The sequence below is a fragment of the Thunnus albacares genome, chromosome 15, assembly GCF_914725855.1.
Source record: "Thunnus albacares chromosome 15, fThuAlb1.1, whole genome shotgun sequence".
NCBI lineage: Eukaryota > Metazoa > Chordata > Actinopteri > Scombriformes > Scombridae > Thunnus > Thunnus albacares.
In genome coordinates, this window is record NC_058120.1 from 12,484,298 (window position 1) to 12,503,716 (window position 19,419).

The 19,419-nt window shown below is 41.4% G+C and overlaps 1 protein-coding gene across 1 annotated transcript; it reads left to right on the forward strand.

The window, feature by feature from the left end:
* Positions 1 to 7,070: 7,070 nt before the first annotated feature.
* Positions 7,071 to 14,485, forward strand: LOC122997754 (synapse differentiation-inducing gene protein 1-like). The gene is made up of 4 exons (XM_044373937.1): positions 7,071 to 7,562; positions 9,276 to 9,752; positions 12,757 to 12,894; positions 13,584 to 14,485. Exons 2-4 carry the CDS (start codon positions 9,336 to 9,338, stop codon positions 13,740 to 13,742), a joined length of 714 nt encoding a protein of 237 aa, XP_044229872.1. The 5' UTR covers positions 7,071 to 7,562; positions 9,276 to 9,335; the 3' UTR covers positions 13,743 to 14,485.
* Positions 14,486 to 19,419: the final 4,934 nt, after the last annotated feature.

Sequence of the window (19,419 nt, forward strand, 5' to 3'; positions counted from 1 at the left end):
CACAAACAAACAAGTAGTCCTTTCTGACCTTTTGACACTGACAAGAATCCTGGGGTCTCTTGTATTGTTTATTGGTCACAACATGAGCCACACTGACTGTGTACTGAAAATAGCTTTTTAAATAGGGGCACTAATGTCAGCCTGCCAAGGCTCACATAATAAACCCACCTGAAATTACAGCTCAGAGAAGAACATTAAAGAGGAACATTAAAGAGGAACCTTAGGGAATGTGTAACTATTGATTGATTGATTCAAATCAGAGTTGGGAGCAGAGGAGGAGTTTTTCAGTGCATACATAATGCAAGCTCCATGAAATGAAATAATTAGTTTGAGAGTTTTTGTTTCCACAGAATATGGTTGTCAAAGAAATAACACTGCAGAAGCTCATGCAATCTACTATGATCTTTACGTCAGCATTTTAGTTGTATTTTTTCACACCGCACCAAATGATTTTGTACATGACAGAAACTGTAATATACAGATAAAGAATTTCTGGGACAGCCTTATTTCCACAGCTGCTGATTGCACAAAGACATTAGCCTTTTGTGAATAAACCACAATCTTTATCAGGGCTCTCAAGTGCCAGAAAAATAATATAAGGCTGGGGAGCTAAACTAGCTAAAACTACAGTTAAAACACTCTTAGCTTCAACAGAAAATGCTTCTACTGTGTTTAAATGTTTCAGATTGTTTTGGTAAAGGCCCTGAACAACAACCCACATTAGCTTTTCTGATTCTTATCTAACTTACAAACATGAACACACATCTTGTCCTGCACCTTAGCTTGTTGAATGAGCTAATTAGCTGCTCAGCTGCAGCACATTAAACAACATGTCAATCAGTCCAATCAGATGCTGGTTTGGATATTGCTCTTCAAAATATCTGTAAGGAACACTGCCCATGACTTTTAGCTACAGTAGTTTGTTGACTTCAGTCCATACAGTGTAACAGCAGTAGCCTGCCAGCTATATCAATCAAAGACGCCCCCCCCAGACTTAGAATCAGTAGAATCAGTGATTCTAATCCACATGGTCTACTAGCTGTCTGTTCTCTTTGTGCGCTGAAAAAAAATCCGGTGTTCATACACAGCACTAGCTCTGTAAATGAGCGTGTAAACACAGTGGCTCGCTGAAAACACACTGAAATAGTTATGGCTATGGATACGCCTATCTCTGAATCTGGGGTAACACCATGGTTACATTACCTAACCAATGCTGTCACTCAAAGTGGCCACGCCCTTAATTATGCATAACTTTAAGCCTTAATAAAATTTAAACAGGCGAGTTATATAAAAATTCACCTGTTGTACAGTTGACATGAAAGGGGAAATTAGCTGTAGAGACCAAAGTCATTTTTTTGTACCAGGCTATAAACATGTTTATTTCTGCTGCAAAGTTGGGCATTTTAACATGGGGTCTAAGGGGACTGACTTGCTTTTGGAGCCAACTTCAAGTGGCCATTCCAGGAACTGCAGTTTTTGGCACTTCGCATTGGCTTCATTTTTCCACCCCGGAGGTTGCCGCTTGGTGAGGACATGACAGTCTCCCATCTCCAGCAACCACTGAATGGTGGGGGAGGGCTGGCAAACTGGAGAGAGAGGGCATGGCCAATTCACATAGAAAGTGTTTTCTTACAGAACAGATACATTTCCATTTTATTAAATATATCAATCCATACTGAATTAGAGACAGTCACATGGAGACCCCCTGTGTTTTTTTACACTAGTCTGTTTCTGTCATGTTTAGTGAAGCATAATCTGAGCAGACAGCTGTTTACATCACACAAATATCCTGCTGTATATGTGTTTTGAACTTATTAACTGTATCAATGAAGCAATAAACGATTTCTTCCCGTGGAGCCAACAGGCAAACTATTTTGGTTCAGTTAATTTCTGTCAGTCAGCCTGGTGAAGGCAGTTTTACTGGCTGCTGTCCTCTCAGCTCCCCAGGAGCTGAAGCTGAGGGCTGCTTCTGTGGACAGAGACAGTGAACACGCATCGAGTGAGAAGTGGGGAGGCCGCAGAGAAGCGGAGAGTGTGGATGGACTGCTGTGCTCACATGAGACAATGAGAGAATTTTTTTCCCACTCGTGATAATGTATGAGAGGAAGAGAAGTGACTCTAGCTGACGCATCTCTCTGGATTCCACCATACAGTATTTCTCTTTTGGTCGTTGCCATGGCAATGCTCATCCATGAATTTGGGGGGCGGAGCCTCTGAAGGAGCACAAAGGGCTTTGTTTGAATGTTTCGTTCAAATATCAACAATCTTTCTCCAGAATGACTGACTCTACCTTTAAAGGAGCATTTCTGACATTTCCCCAGAGACCGTGACATTATTAACTTTGACATAATTTTTGACTGCAAAAAGGGATGATTAAATGTGATTTCAGTTGGACTTTAAAGCTGTGAACACAACACTGACATATAATCACTTTAGGTTGATATGCTAACATGTTAGCAAACAGCTGCCTTTTCACACATCAACATTTATTTAGAGTCATGTTCGTGTCCACCAGATGAACATAAGAACAATATTCACTTCACTTTGAGCTCTACTTCGGTCTCCACTAACTCCCAAGAGAAACACAGTATTTGCTTCTTTAGTAATTACTCTACTATGGTTCACTAACTGGCTGCTAATTTTATCTGCTATTTGGTGCTAGGCAGGTAAAGTGGGTTTTTATAGTTTTTTCAGTGAAAACAGCAGCCTGCTGCGGCTGGAAACAATGCCATGGGAGTAACAGTAAAGTCGGGGGCCGTAAAACCAGAACAATGAGCTGAAAAATGCTAAGACGCTCTGCTAAAGAGCTGAGAGTTGAATGATAATTCTCTGTGGGTTTGTCGCTATGTGACTCCTTTCACATTACACACAGTCATTTGAAAATATGGATAATAGCAGCTTTATTAAATTGGGGGAAATGTTAGTATAGTAGATTACAGTGATGCACTCTCTCCAGCTGGTTCTTGTTTATGCGTGCAAATCAGTGGTTCAGAGGTGGTGGCAGGGGGTGCAGTGACAGGTGCAAACATCAGGTAACTGACATGATGCAAAGAGACAGGGCGATGAGTCACCCCAGCCCCCAGCAAGCTCCCTTGCTTAACCTGCAGCGGCTCCTAAATGATTAACTATTTATAACTCTTCTACAGCATTCCCCAAATCTGGCTTCATCTGAGCTCTGTTTTGCTCAGAAGCCTATTTAAGACATACTGCTAAATCCAATGCTGTTTAATAGGTGGTATATTAGGTTTAATAGGGAATCTTAAAGCAGGGAGCTCTGACATATGCTGACTGTTCCTGTAACACATCAGGGACAGCAGCTCTCGCAGGGTTGAGAACATTTAATTGTTAATTCTTCTTATTGGACTGATGGGATTCACTGTGAATAAAACCATATCCCTGCAAGTCACATGGCAGACTGTCATGCCTGGCTGACTCATCACCTGGTCTACCTGCACACACATTTTAAGACAGGATTGTCTGATTCACTGGCATTTTGCTCATTAGCTCTAATAATGTACTTCTTTGAAATCCTCTGTGGTAATACTTCTTTAAAAATCTTTAATCCCCCTAAAGAGGAACAGCCTCAGTATCAAATTATGACTGTTTACAATCTACAAATCAATAATGCAAACAATGTACACAGCTATTATATTTTTTCCTTTTATTTTACAGCTAGGACTTCTGGCACGGCATCTCTACATTAGAGGGAATCCATCATATTAATGATCCTGAGGCTACTTCATTATTCACAGAGAAGCAGCTCGGCTGTCCAAATAAATTATCATTGGTGTTCCATTAATGGAAGTTTTCAAATCTCACCACGGAGGATGCCATTAATCTGCACACAGTATCTCTCTGGAGTGGAACGGTTGGCTACTGTACCACTGCCAGCGATCTGTGAAGATGAGAAACTCCCCACTGTCCTCGTTCACTTTCCTTCCATGGGAGGAAGTCCAATTATGATTGACGTTAACTACAGCGGATCCAGACTGGATCTCTCCCAAGTTGCACACTTTGCATTTTTTATGCATTGCTAAGGGGATGTGTGCTTATAGGTGAAGGGTAGAGCTACAAAGTGGTGCTTCTTTCTGAAAATGTCGATGACAAACTCCAACCTTTCCCCTCCTGATGGAGCGCTTTTCACTAATTCGACACATATTGCATTTGTGTGTTAGATAATGGCAAAGCCAAAAGCCTCTGCGGCTCCCTCGGGACTCCCCACATATCCATTCTCTTTGCACCGTCACACAGACGTGGGCCAACTTCCACACACATACTGTTAATATTTTGATTGAACATTTGTAGAGGGACCTTGAAAAGTCACATACTGTGCAACTTTCTAACACTTTAATGAAATTGCTTCTCATAACGTTGGCATTCACAGACTATTATGTTTTTCATTATGACAACCTACGGTAGGAGTCAAACTCATTTTCATTTTCTCTGGACATAAGAGGGCAATAAATCCATTTCCTTTAATGCCCTACAGACTGCCTGGCTTTGCTATCAGACCTTAACAAATAACTAAAGTGAAGTTCTGTAATACGGCTCTCAGAAATTAATTCTGTGGGAGCCTGATAGCAGCGTTTTATGGTAAACAAACTGAGCTTTATAAAAGAGCTTTTGATGTGCTTGTCGGCTGTTAAGCTCAATTTGCTCCTTTGGAAAAGTGGTGTCTGTTTGAAGGTGAACAGCAGGATCTGTTATTTATTTCCCCACCTACTATGTTATTCATCACCACCTCTGATTTATATACTCTCTGTTCACCCGCTTTCCCACCCGTAACAGGACATGACGCTGTCATCTGCTTCCTGGCCAATTCATTGTACACTGAGTCAGGTGGCAGTATTTGGCTGCGGCTTTCTGTTTTCAGTTTGAGGCTTGCAGCATGCCTCTAGGTCTGGAAGCAGCTCCAGCCTCTGTTCCTGCCAAAACCTTCCCATATGCCCGAGCCTCCTCCTGCTCTGCACCTGAACCTGGCGCCGCAGGGATTGAAGTCTCGCTGTTTTCTGCAAACTGACCTCTCTGGCCAAATGGATGAGTTCCTCACACAGCACCTGATGTCTGCGATGAACACCAGCAACAGAAATACTTGTTAAAATGTCCACAAATATGACAATTGGTTGACTTCTTTTGATATGAAAAGAGTGGGACAGAAATAATGTTGGTTTAAGTGTTCTGCCTACATTAAATACCAAGTATTCACACTGATTTAATAGTCTATTTTTACTCTTTTTCATCAGTCTCATGGGTTATTTCAGCGGTCAGAGGTGCTCTATTGGCATACGCCTTCTTAAAGTGTTCAATCAAACAGGAAATAATGCACAGAATGGCCATGTGGGAAAAGCTGCTTAAATCCCCCCTTTTTTCGCAAAAGCCGCCTACGGCAGATCAAATTAAGTGGTTTGATACTTTCTCTGCCAATCGGATTAGGCTGATTAATTCCCAAAAGCGTTTAAATGATTAAAGCTGTTTAATGGGCCTTAGGAAAGTTCATGGTGTCAGAGTTGGCTGCGATATCAAACAGGGTGGCAAAGTCAATACAAGTGGTTAACTGTAGAAACATTTTCTGCCTCAGTGTTGCTTTTTGTCAATTGTCAGTACATGAATACCATGCAGCTCTAATGATCTTTTTGTTTGTGGAATTACAAGACTTTGAGAGAAAAAAAAAAAGCTTGACAAATAGCGCATCTGCTCTGTAGTGACACAGTGCCTAAATATAGAGTGGAAAATGGAGCAGAAGAAAGGGGCACAGTGAGGACCATAAATATTCACAGTCCATCTCCAGAAGGGTGGCAACAGACCGGTCCAAGGAGAAACCTTGTCTTCTTATAAACTTAATGTGGCACCAGTTGTACTGTTTCTGCCTCTGTGCTGATATACTTTAGATCTGGATGTTTCAGGTGCTGGATGTTCCTGTGCCAATTTGACATTGATCTTTATCAGAAAATGTTACCCTGAAGTCTGCTATGAAGGCAGACAGAGAGAGAGAGAGAGAGAGAGAGAGAGAGAGAGAGAGAGAAAGCAAGAGGGAGAGAGGATAAACAGTTACAGGTTCTGGTCCCCCCCTCGCCCCCTCTTCTAATATACTCATCTCCTGAGGGAGTGGGATCCATCACGGAGACGGCAGGGATGTTATGCCACGTTGCCTCATGCATGTGAACACAAGGTGACTCCGGGATAGACGCAGCTCACGTGTGCCCAGTCTTATAAATGCAGCCCCATGTTTCCACCATAAAGTGTCCATCAGCACCTTAATGCATCTCACAGTGAAAGTGACAGAGCCTGGGCTTGCACATTATTAACTCCAGACATTTTTATGAGCCTGTGGAACAGAGTGCTCCTTCTGAATAAGATATGTGTCCAGTGTTCAGAGGCTGTATATCAGTCTTTTACTTTTAGGCATAGCATTACAACCTGTGATAGACACTGTTTTTAGTGTGTTTTTAAATGAGTCCAAACCACAGACTGACTCCCTTTAAATACTGTTGTTCTGTCATTATCACTCTCCACTGGGATCAAAATAAATTAGGCTTAATTTTGTTGTGTGTAATCTATTATGCCACACATTTGCTTGCATAGGAAATACATCTATATTAATGTTATGTAAACTGTGTTTACAATGATAAATGGTGACATAAAAGCATAAGCAGCTTAGCAGAGTGAGGTTAAAGGCACAACCAAATTGGCAGGCTCATGATAAATGCATGAGATTTGTCTAAAATATTAATCAAATATAAATGTGCAATGAATTTAATAGTGGCTTATTCCTGGGCTATATTTGGAGACAGCTCAGAGGCATGTAGGGACCAGCCATTTGTTGGAAATTAAGATAAATTGGAATCTTCTCTGGGAAAAAAAAAAAAAGAATAAAAGTGGAAATTAAGTGAAGAAGGGGAATCCTTTATAACAAATGCAACAGATTTGTGAAGTTGCCGTCTGTGTTGTCTGTTTTCTACATTTAGTGGGCGTCCTCAGTGGGGAAGAAAATAACACTTAAACAGCCTACAATGAAACTGTGAAAGTATAAATATGAGTCTGCAAAGTGAGAATGCTGCCTCATGTTTGATCTAAAACTAATTCGGTGTCTTCCTCGGGAAGTGGGGGCGGGGGCGTAAAACCCCCAGCCAGAAGCAGTCATCACCAGGATGGAGCTATGGGATGGAGGCAGACGCCCAAGCAAGGCAAGTAGATTTTTGGAAATGTCAAATCCGTGGTCGGCAGTAGAGTTTACAGCGCGCCTCACACAGCCAATCAGTTGGCTGGAGTCAGCTCAGCCTCTGCCGGAGTTGTTTGGGAGTCTGAGCTCAATGTGATACTGTGCGTAAAATCTACCTGTCAGACGCAGCGGTGGTATGGCAGGCAGGGCTCAGCGAGCAAAGTCCATTCTTACACACACACACGGAATAACTTCCTTTAATCGGATGCCGTATGTTGTACTAGGATGGCAGCTTCCCAAAACTGATAATGTGAAGTAGAAAGGCTGGTCCGTCCGTCTCCATCGAGTCAGTTGCGCCGAGGAACGATGCTGTATAAACCTGCCGAAGGATTTTCCACTACAGGTAAGATTCATTACTTATTATTTTTCGGATATTTTCAGCTAGTATCCAAGAAATTCCCCCTAGATTTTCAATTTTGGGCGGATGTGAGATTTCTTTATAAAACAAAATAGTCCAAAATTCTGAAAATTGTACTTATGATGAGGTAGAAAATTTGTAAATGTGGTATTTCCAATGTTAATGTGAAGTAAGATCATGAAAATAGTATGTTTTTGCTTGTGTGTATGAGAGCGAGAGAGAGTGAGAGAGACAGAGAGAGAGAGAGAGAAAGGGAGAGGGGGAGAGAGATGTACATATTGTAATAAATAAACAGAAGGAGAGAGAGAAGGTAGAGGGTACTCATGATCATTAATAATTGTGGAGTCCAAGCACACACACACACACACACACACACACACACACACACACACACACACACACGTGCTAAGTGCCCATCTCCTTGTGTCAGATGAATTATTTGTGGATGTGGGATGTGGTTTTTGTTGTCTAATGTGGTGTATAATGGCATTCTCTGTTATCTGGGAGAGTGGCTCAGACTGAGAGGCATGTGAGAATGGAAACCGCAGGACACTGTGTAGAAGATACCGAGCCTGTCTAGTGTGTGGGATCAGAATCAGCCGCTGGCCCACATAATTCAGACTGAACAACTCTGCGCATACTGTGTCTGCGTGCACTTTGGTTCTCGGGGTCACGGAGGCAAAAGGTCCTCTGTAGATCCACTTATCTTCTCTTGAGGGACAGTGGAACTATTACACATGCAGGATATATGATGAGTCCAATACAATACTAGCTTTGTGAGCCTTTCTATATTTTAGCTTTTGTTAAATTTGTGTCTTGAGGCTAAAGTTTATAATGTTCTTGCACTAGATGGCATTACATTTTAAGGTGTTTCTCTGTATGTCTATATTTCACTCTGTGCCACTCAGTCCCCTACCTAAACCACATAAATCAAGCCCTGCCACACTCGTTTGACTCTGACTTGATTTGCTACTTTCTGCTGATTCCTAAATTTGATGCAGCTGCTTCAGTGGCTAATATGTTATTTCAACATGGGATGAAAGATTAATTTGATGGATAAAGTCTTTGTTGATCAAGAGGTTGGTGCTGAATGGCTAATTTGCAAAATAAAATAAAATGTATTTGCTTACTCAAATCTGGACATGCTCAGATCACAGCCTATAAATGGAGGAACTGTTGTCTCTTGATAGTGTTTCTGTGTTTTATAGAATAGATTTTTTTCCAAACTCAATTGTCCCACTCTTCAGTAACATGGCCTGTTCGTGATCTGTGCATTTGAAAACATTCAGGAGACGTCAGGGAGGCCAATCCACAGACTAGTCAAAGTAATCAGTATGCACTGCAAGATACAGCAGCACCTGCCACACTTTTGCCGGTTTTCAATATAGGCAGCTGTGACATGTGGAAGATATTTTTTCCCTACATGTTTATATGAATCTGGGGGTGTAAGATGCAACAGTTGAACGTACAGCAGATGGTGATTTTATGGCTCAGACTGGAGAGAGAGTGTGTGAGAGGAATACTGATTGCTAAACAAGATTAAATATTCCACCAAATAAATTCATGTACTAGAGAGCAGATTATTGCTAAAACCCCATGTTTTATCTGACTGCACAGTCACGATTTTACTCTTTTAAAGGTTGTATTAATCAAGCTTTATTGTAACTGTGCTTAACGTGTTTTTTTTCCCGCTGCCAGACTGCCAAACCTTTCTCGGACTCCATCCTCTGATCCACTAGACATCTGAACCTGCCAATCATGGAGAGCCTCAGTGAGCTCCAGAACCCTCTGCTAGACAAAACCAGCAGGCACACGGTGCACAACGACTACCAAGGTTACCAGTGCGACTACCCGAGCCAGCCTTACCAGGACAGCCTCATCGGCTACTACTACACTGGGACTAATGGCAAGAATAAGACTCAGCAGTTCCTGGATGCCACTTCTCTTCATCTAGCGGTTGAGGCCTTCTACAGGCCGAATTTCATCTTGTACAAGGATGACACCAGCCTCCACAGCAAGGACTCAAAGAGCGAGAGTTTTGAGACCACTTTCACAGAGAGTAAGGACACTGTGTTGGACGGAGTTTCCACAGAGAACCCTTTGGACAGCATACAAGGAGACAAGATCCAGACGGTGTCATACGAGGTGGAGGAGGAGCAGGGTCCTGAATATGAGGTCAGAGATCACACACCAGAGCAAAGCATGATGTTTCGGGCATTGTAGGTGCCTGATATACTGGGTCCCCACAACCCTGCAGTATATATTTCAATTGTAGCCTGATATATGGTTATAAGTGTGCAGAGGCAGAAAGGTACTTCAGATGTCTCACTTCTGCTCCAAGCTATATGGAAATAATTACCTTAACCAACATATGCAAAATGGCTCTTACTTGCAAAATGATGCAAGTAAGAGCCATTTGGCAGTGTTTGACAGCGTAATTATAATATTGAGGTGCTATATGAAATTAAAGGTGTTTTAACACTTACTTGTGACTGTCAGGTCCATCTTTCAGTGAAATGTGACTCATGGTGATGCTTATTATTTCATTTACTGTTCTAATAGACTGCCAGTGTGATTCATGCCCATTTCTCATGCTGTTCTCTAAATGGTCAATTTGCTCGACCCTTTCAAATCTAGTGCTGGGTAATTGTACACTTTTGTTTTATAATTGCATTTTAAGAAAATGACACATCTGATTTCATCTATCCAGGCTATTGTTCTCTTAGAACTATAACTATGCTCCCCAAGGAAAGCCATGACAGCAAGAGAGCAAAGTCTTTTCAGAAGTGGTAAAAATCTAATTTCACCCAGGAAGGCTTGTGAAATACCCAGGGCTCTGAGCTGGCAGAAGAAGAATAGCACCCTAACTGGGCTGATGATCGCGCTAGCTCTTGTCACTCGGAGGCCCGGCAGATAGATAGAGACATGGCAGCGACTGCCATTAATGCCATAAGTAATGCCGTGCTTTGAGCGTATTAAGAGGAACTCTGCTGATGCATGGCTGTCGGAACAGGTGAGCCAGGAGCTTAAGTTATTCCGTGTCAATTGAAAAGAGCAAATGAATATGATGAACAGCTCTGAGATGAAAGTTGGTTTTCCAGCTGGATTATAAGACTAACTGCTCAGCACCTGTGTTTCTTTACTTTCCCCTCCCGTGTGTGTGTGTGTGTGTGTGTGTGTGTTACTATGTGCACAGATCTCTGTGTTTTGTATACATGAAAACACACACAAACCTGCACATTATAGATTTATTTAGGGATAAACATTAATTCAAGTCTTGGGTATGTGCCAAATGTGTGTTGATGTATAGAGGTTTTATACAACAGCAAGTCAGACATTTAGAGGACTTTCACAGTTATTGGCAGATGGCAGAGTTTCGTAAACATCCTAAAAGTCCAGTATATAATCTGTAGCAGTTTGCATCTGCTGTTTACACAGTACAGTAGTGTTTTTTCTCCTCCTTACTGCAACCCATATGATCACTGTACATTTCCACTGCAGACTATCCACTGTGTAGACCCAGCAACAGAAAAAAGCAAGTAGTGTTACTTAATAATAATAATTCCACCCATAGTATTTATCAGCAGATGTTTGACATCTGTGTCACAGAGAAAAAATAAAATCCATGCAACAAAGTCACAAGAACCTGTGCCACTGTGATTGCCTCTGACTAACAGGGCACTGGGGTCTGCATGTGTTCCCTCTTGTTGCGTCGACTGTCCCCTCCAGACTCTAACGAGGCCTCGGAGAGAGCTGTGACAGGGTTATTAAAGGCACTGCACCTTGATGGAGACCCATCAGTTATACTGGCAACCAACCAGACTGGGACCGTGTCCCCAGCTGACCGGACTCAGTGTCATGCAGACTGTCAGTGGGACTGAATGCACCAGTCACTCAGAACTGTTATCAGGTCTTGCTACAAAGATAAAAGGAGATTACTGCTGTTTGTGCCCACCAGTTTATTCATGTGATGTCAGATTATGTGGTTATGACCAGCTGCTGTTTTGATGGATCACACCCAGCTGTCCAGGTGGACAGTGTTCATAAAGCAGATAACAGAGAGCTTCATAATCTTTTCTTGGCAAAGGTAGTTGTTAGGAGACAGTTTGGATAGTATAGCGCTGCCATCCTCCACTTCCCTCGTATATCTAAATAACAGAAACGCTCCCAAAATAGCACAAGATAATTACATTAGATCCTGTGGTTTGGTGAATGTAGATAAGATAAGAAGGCAAAAGAAGGAATTGTGCACAACATGCTTGAAATTTTGTTTTTAGTGCACAAATATGGTTCCTTTTTTCTTTGTCCGCTTCCCTGACAGTTCTTTAATTACCTCTAAAATGGTTGGCTCAGTTCCTGCCTTACATATCGATTTCTATTTTGCACCTTCTTTTTCCCTGCTTTGATTGATCCCTGCAGGCAGCAAGACTAACAAATGAAAGCTGGTCCTTATGGGAGCTATTTATTTAGACAAACATCCACTCCGTCTCTGAAGAGCAGAGAAAAGTAAGGCCACGTCCTTTTAAAGGTCACCCATGCAGTCACATTGCCACCCTTGCTGCAGGCACGATGTGCCAATGTAGTCTGAGTGGCATTCGAATCCATCATTCATTAGTCGGCTCAGCCCCTGTGGCTCGGAGTTTGAGTGTTGAGGCACAGTAGTAGGGAGCCTGTTGAACACTCACTGGCTTACAGGCTGCCTGGTGTATTGAGGAGAACGACGGGAGAGATGGTGGACGTCTCTCATGCTGTAGAAGCAATTTAGCACATAAATGACACTGTCTTCTTGCCGTTTCCCCTGTCACCTCGCAATGATGGAACAATCCGTTAATCCTGTGTTATCTGTCAGGCCGCTCATGGGTGTTGACAGAGGCACCAAATCCTCTCTGGCTGGCTAAGCACATCCTGTCCTGGGTGGTAGTGGAACAAGGGCAGATAGGCTGGCCTGTGTTGTCAAGCTGCACCACTGTGAAGATGTCCAAAATACACCTGACTTTCTACATGTCTCCCTTACTCTATTATTATTTTGGTGTCAATCTCACTACCGCTCATCTTTGTCTCATTCTAAGGATGTGTCATTTGTCTCATAAAATGTACTTCCACTGTGAAAATATACACTAAGTACTCTCATCCTTTCCTTTTCTGACATTTAATTATTTTTAATCAACCTGTCTTCCAGAGTGACAGCTCCAGTGACAGTGAGAGTGAGGACAACTTCATTGTGCTGCCCCCTCGAGACTACCTGGGCCTAGCCATCTTCTCCATGCTCTGCTGCTTCTGGCCCTTGGGCATCATTGCCTTTTACTATTCTCACAAGGTAAAAGCCCAGAAACCTCAAGCCTGTCATTACCTCTGATTATACTGCATTCTACTTAAGGTCAGTGAGCATAAGCACTAAGACAAGAGCTACTGCAGCCCATTTTCCACCCTGTGACCCTCCTTGTAGTTGTTTCAGATGATTGACTGCGTAAATTTAGCAGGTTCGGCCCTCTTGTGAGTGCACTGTATTCTCATTAACAACCCATTAACATTGATATTTTTCTCTGTAAGTAGTGGACTGCAATCGCATTATTCTGCTAATACACGGTCACAGCATGTCATTGTATTTGTCATTATAGCCTCACCTTAGGTGTGTCCAATGTTAGTATCTTTCTGATCTGAGAAAAAACAAGGCTCAAGCCCTGCAACCACAAACAAAGTACAGCATACATCTTAGTGGTTTTGCAACATCACCCAGAATAATTGCAGAGACAATTATACTGAAACAGAAAATAATGTGTCAGAAGAATGAATAAAGGCCAGGCTCATTTTTTGATAGGAAACCAAAACACCCAAACAACACATTTGTCACTGTCAGAGGTATAATGACCTAATTGCCATGGTAACTAATGGCTCCCTGAGAGCATTTCTTGTTTTCTCTCTTTTAACTGTGGCTTAACACCTACTCATACACTCGGTGCTGATGAGTAACACCGCCTCATTTCACTCTCTGTTTTGTTTTGTCAGACTGGCAAGGCCATCGCTAAGGGAGACTTCTCCAGAGCAGGAATGAGCTCCAGAAGAGCCCTATTCCTGGCTGCTCTTTCCATTACTGTTGGAACAGGGATGTATGTGGGGGTGGTTGTGGCCCTCATAGCCTACCTGTCCAAGCCTGGACACGTATAGCGCTGGGACTGGTTTGCTTGGGGGAAGATAGAGAGAAAGAGGAGGTAAGGTGGGAGGAAGGGAAAAGACGAGCTTGGACAGATCTGTTCGCCTGTCCTGAAGGTGTGTGCTGCTGCTGCTGCCTGTCTGTCTGTCTGGGAAAAGAAGAAGCTATACAGTATGAAGAGAAAAGACTAACCAGAGAGAGAGAAAGAAAAAAAACAAGATGTGTGGATGGATTAGCTACTTGGACTGCATATTGATCTGGACTGAATCTTTATTTCTGGGATACAACACTCCCACCAAGGTATTCCACCACCACAAGAAGAAGAGACAGTAAGAAGAAGAAAAGACAGTGCTGACAAAGATGAAAAATCTTCCACAAAGACTATGCTGTATCTATATGTTAGAAAAAACTGAGCTCATAGCGGTCAAATAACTACCTACCGTCTGCCACATTAGACGTTTACAGCATTTTTATTTTACCTTTACAGTAGATGTATTCTCTGTCAATACTATTGCAGATTGTGTATTGTCCACTTTGTAAATTAATTCCATGGAAAACAGTCAGCCAGTGGGTTTTTATGTGACTGTTTACTGAAGGAATATACCGAAAATTAATCCAGTTGGTAAACAGTGAAAAGTGGACCCATAATAGAGGGTTATTGTCAGACTGTACACAAAGCTGCTGAGCAGTGAGGGTTATTTGTGTTTATTGTGTACTGTAAATTGAGTAAATAAATACATTTGGCATGAACAATGAATCATCTCTCATGTCTCTCATCTTCATATTAATTGTCTCTCATGAGCACAGTGTTTTAGAGCAGTGAGTTCCAACCAGAAGGTTATCCTGCAGTTGCCAGGGGATACATTGAAAGCTCAACTAATTAACTAATTAAGGTAAACTGAACTAAAGATTGGATTTAATAAAAATATCCACATTCTTATGTCAAGGAGGAAAATAATCAGTCAAATAAGGTTACAAATTGGTTTTATGCTAATCTTTACTATATTTATAATAAGCTGCCCATCAGTCTGAGTTGTAGCACGTCTGCTAGTATGTGAAAACTAGTGAGCAAATGAGCAGGGAATTTGAAATTATTGAAAGTTGAAATTGTCCACTAAAAGTAATGGATAAACAGTTCAAATAGTTAGCTAAAAGTAATTTATAAACAGTTCAAATAGTTAGTTAAAAGTAATGGATAAATAGTTCAAATGGTTAGCCTAAAGTAATGAATGAATGGTTCAAATCTTTGGTCTTCCATTTCTTAAGCTAATGCTAACTTCAAAAAGTTGATGCCAAGACATGTTACAAGAGAAGGTGGTTTTTCCAAAAAATACAGTTGGTATCTGGTAGTTGGTAACTTCGGTACTTAATTTGACATTTAAGTACAGGCATTTGCAACTTAAATAAACTTCAACAGGATATTATTGAGGAAAACCCAAAGTGTCATTCTTCGAGGTCCATACAACCACATATAAAGCTCACTCCAGCGCCATCTTGGCTCCGCCCAGTTCAAATCATTGACTGCCTATAAATATGGACATCATGACAGCTCCCCAAAAGTGAAGCCAAAACATCTCAATCGCCCCCTGGTGGCTGGCAGCAGTATGGGTCTTAAGTCCCACCCCCTTCATGTTAGCGGATGGGACATGAGCCAAACTAAAAAATCAGAGTACAACAACAAGAAGCCTATGTGACGTCATTTGGAGCCAGAGTCTGCACAGTAGATTCCGGTGGCGGGATGATGGCCCGTGGGACACGCTCCCCCAGCCGTCCTGTCGCCTGATGGAGGTTTGAGAGCAACCGTCACAGCTGTCAATCACGACGTTACACCCTCTTTTTATATCATCAAATAACTAATTAAAAACAAACTTATCAGAAAAATGAGCACTTGGACAAAGATCAGTGTGATAAGAACTACCTAAAATGACAGAAACCATCTTTTGGAAAAATTTATTTGACGTGCACTTTAATTTTTATGGATTGGTTCATGTCCCATCCACTAACATGCAGATCGCAGGATTTATGACCTTTACTGCAGCCAGCCACCAGGGGGCAATCAAGATATTTTGGCTTCACTTTTGGTGAGCTGTCATGTCGTCCATCTTTATATAAAGTCATGAGTAAGACCCACCTTCTCAGAGTTTGCTGACCAATCAATACACAAATGACAACCTGTGAAGTAATGGATAAAGGGTTGAATCATACAGCTTTGGACACTCCAAGTGATACAGTAGTAGCACAAATGCAAACTTGAGCAAAGCAACCACAATATTGACAATTTAACTGTATGAAAAAAAATGTAACTATATCCACTTTTATATCGTTCATAATAAATAATATCCAGTTTATATTAAAGTCATTCATAGCATATTTGGAACATGATGGGTGGGGTTGATGGGAAGGGCACTTAAGCTCATCTGGGCTGTGGTGATACATCAGACAATAAAGGTTGTGAAACACTGTTCTAGAGAACAAGACATGAATTGTGTGGTTAGAGAAGCCTGTCAGAGCGTATTGTCGACAAAAGCGTGTTATATTGACAATTTGCTATTGCAGGCACAAGCCTCTGCTGTAACTGGCATGGCTCTTCGCCGTCTTTTGGCATCACTCACTGTCTAGCCTGGAGGTGACTTTAGCTGCCAAAGTGCTGTTAGCATCAGGAACAATGCCTGCTCTCTGAAGTCATGATGTCAGAACAAAATGAGAGCTGCACTTTATTCCCCTCTAGGACTTGGAAGGATCATCATGCTTGTCCCATTCTCTTTCCCCCCACCTGCCATCCAATCAGAACATTTGCCCTCAGAGCCAGTGTATCCTAAACCACTCAGTGCCCCTCAGATTCAACTTTGCAGACAGCATTGATCATATGCTCAGCTCAAGAAACAGAAGAGAAAAGATTCATTACATCTATACCATTCACTGCAATAGGCTAAATGGAGCAGATGGCAAGGTAAGCAAGACTTAAAGATATAGCTTTCGCAGCCTGACCTCTCCTATATTTGTCTGTTTTCTCTTTTGTACCTTCTCTCCAGGCAAATCCCTAATGCATGAAATGTGGCTCGATGGGGGAGACGGGGGCGAAAGTGCTGCTCTCATCAATGGGAGCTGTATGGGGTGCTGAAGTGGGCTCTCTCTGTGAGCGAGTGCAGCACTGCATGTGTTTTCTCTCCCTCAATAGATAGGAAGCTTCACCCACGCCTGCTCACTCACTCACTCACAGCATCTATAGCTCAGACCACCAGAAGCAAACTGATTTTATTAGTCATCCACCCCCATGTGAATAAAAACTTACCAAGAGGCAGACGCAGGTTGAATCTGAGCTACTGCCAGTATTTCATTATATAGATTCAGTTATAGAGTGAAGAACACTGTATGCAGCACAGGTTTTGTTTTATAGCGATTATTAAATTGTGCACAATGTGTTTCTAAATATAATCATCTCAACTAAAATTAACCACAAGTCTGTTTTTGTCAAGTCTGACAAAGTCATACTCCGACCTGTCACATCTAGCAAATGACTAAAAAGGAAAATGAATGGGTCTAGCATGCAAAACTGAAGTGGAAAAACACATTTCTAGAGGAAAACAATGATGAATGGGCTGAAACAAAATGGATAAGAAACTTGAAGGGAGTGGAAAGACAAAAAGACATTAGAACTGAGAGCTACATTAATAAGGAGCATGATGCTCTTGACTGTTCATGCGACTGAAAGGCATTTTCAGATTCTTATCATTGCTTTGATGAAATACCTGTCACCACTCTGCTCATGGACAACACACACATAACAACATTGTTGGTTTGTGCCATGCCTCCACAAAAGAGTATTCATTTCAAGTGGTTGCAACAGTAACAGTGAAAAAGCTGTGATTGTAGACTTTGTATCCTTTCGTTTACTGGACATGAACAATTCCTGTAAAGCTACAGAATTTCACTCGTGAAAAGACAAAAAAAGTCAAGTGAGAGACACTAAAACAAGATTCACACACCTTTTCAACTCACCACCCAAAACAACAATGTGAGGATGTGAATGAGGAGTGTGGAAATTGTGTCCTGAATTTTAAAGTCATTTGGGGAAACAGTGGTTATGTTGTAAAAGTGGAAAATAGATCTTAAATTAGAACCACGCAGTTCATTTTGGTAGATTACAGACACTTGCATGCTGTTTGAAGTTCATCCAGAGATTATTTTTCATGCAGCTAGATAAATTTAATGTATATTTGATTATTACAGGGATACTTTCTAGGTCAACAGCAGAACCAATGACGTCTCTGACAATGGATGGAGCCAAATGTCTGGCGCCTTTTGAGATTTCAACAGTTTACACACAGAAATGAATAGAAATGAGAATAGGATAGCACTTACTCAGCATTGCAACACACTGGGAGTTTCATATACTGGTATTCCAACACATCCAGAGCCAAATCCAGAAGATTTTTACTGCAGCCAGAGTATGTATTTTATTTTACATTCACAGTAATTTTGTGAACTGATGACCTGTCCAGAGTATACCCCTCCTGTTCCCTAGTATATGAAAATAGATGTAAGCATGGATTAAACTCATGAATTGTTAAGAGGACTAATAACATGCAACAGCTAAACACAGAGCTTATGAAAATTGTATTTTTGTTTGACTTGTACTTGAGTTAAGATTTAAGTCTGCTTCTCAAGAATATGTGTCTTGCCTTTTGTAAAATGTAAAATCCTTGCATAAAGCAAGTTTATCATTAAGTAATTCTTTATGTCAAAGCAACACGTTTTTGGTTTCTAGTTTCTGGTTTCTGGTTCTTCTCTATTGGCTCTACAGCTTACTAAATGCAGCAGTTAATTAGATGAACAAAGGGAGTCTGAGAAAACTCCCTCAAGCGATTTCACTTGAGGCCAGAGGCATCATGCACATGCTCCATTGGACAGCTTTAGAAATCGCAAATGTTTATTTTCACAGTAAGTGTTTTTGGCCACAATAATATAGGCTACTTAGTTCCCTCCAGCTATAAAGCAAGTGGTAGCAGAAAGCTCGTACAGCAGAAGTGTGGAAGCATAGACTGTAAAAAACACAATGGACATAACCACTGACATCACCCATTGCTTTGTGGACTCCCAAGTTTGGCATTTTGACCGTCAGCATCTTGGATTTTTGGAGCCAGAGGTGACCATATTTGGACTAGAGGGTAGAGCTAGCCCTAATGCTAGCTGCTAGCTTGGTTAGTGCAGTGCATTTACAGTTTATGGTTAACTGTGATAATGCTAATGCTAATTTTGGCTAGCGAAAAACAGGCTTAAAACAAAATGTACTTGCCGGAAAAACTGAAGAGCTGATTCCTTAGAGGGTCTTTTAGTACAACCGAACCCTGAACAAGACTTTTTTTAGGCAATCAAAATGTTAGTTAACTTTCATGAACTGAAAACATACTAAAATAGCAACAGCTCTGCCTATAGTCCTATTCTAATCTGGGGTTACAATATTTAGCGTACGTAATCAATTTACGCACCACAGTAGTGACTTGTCAATCACAAGGTAGCCAGGCCCTAAAGCAAACCCTATTTTATTGGCTATTTTACTTTAAATGGGACCATAATTTCCAAAATGAAAATCATGCTGTGTTGAAGAAGACTTGTAACTAGCAATTGAAACCATAAATTCATTAGGAAAGTGTTTACTGAGGTAATAAATCAAGTGAGAAGTAAGGTCAT

Coding starts and splice junctions, on each gene's coding strand:
- LOC122997754 (XM_044373937.1), top strand. CDS start 9,336: ATGGAGAGCCTCAGTGAGCTCCAGAACCCTCTGCTAGACAAAACCAGC. Junction 9,753..12,756: donor AGCAGGGTCCTGAATATGAG/GTCAGAGATCAC, acceptor CCTGTCTTCCAG/AGTGACAGCTCCAGTGACAG. Junction 12,895..13,583: donor CCTTTTACTATTCTCACAAG/GTAAAAGCCCAG, acceptor TTGTTTTGTCAG/ACTGGCAAGGCCATCGCTAA.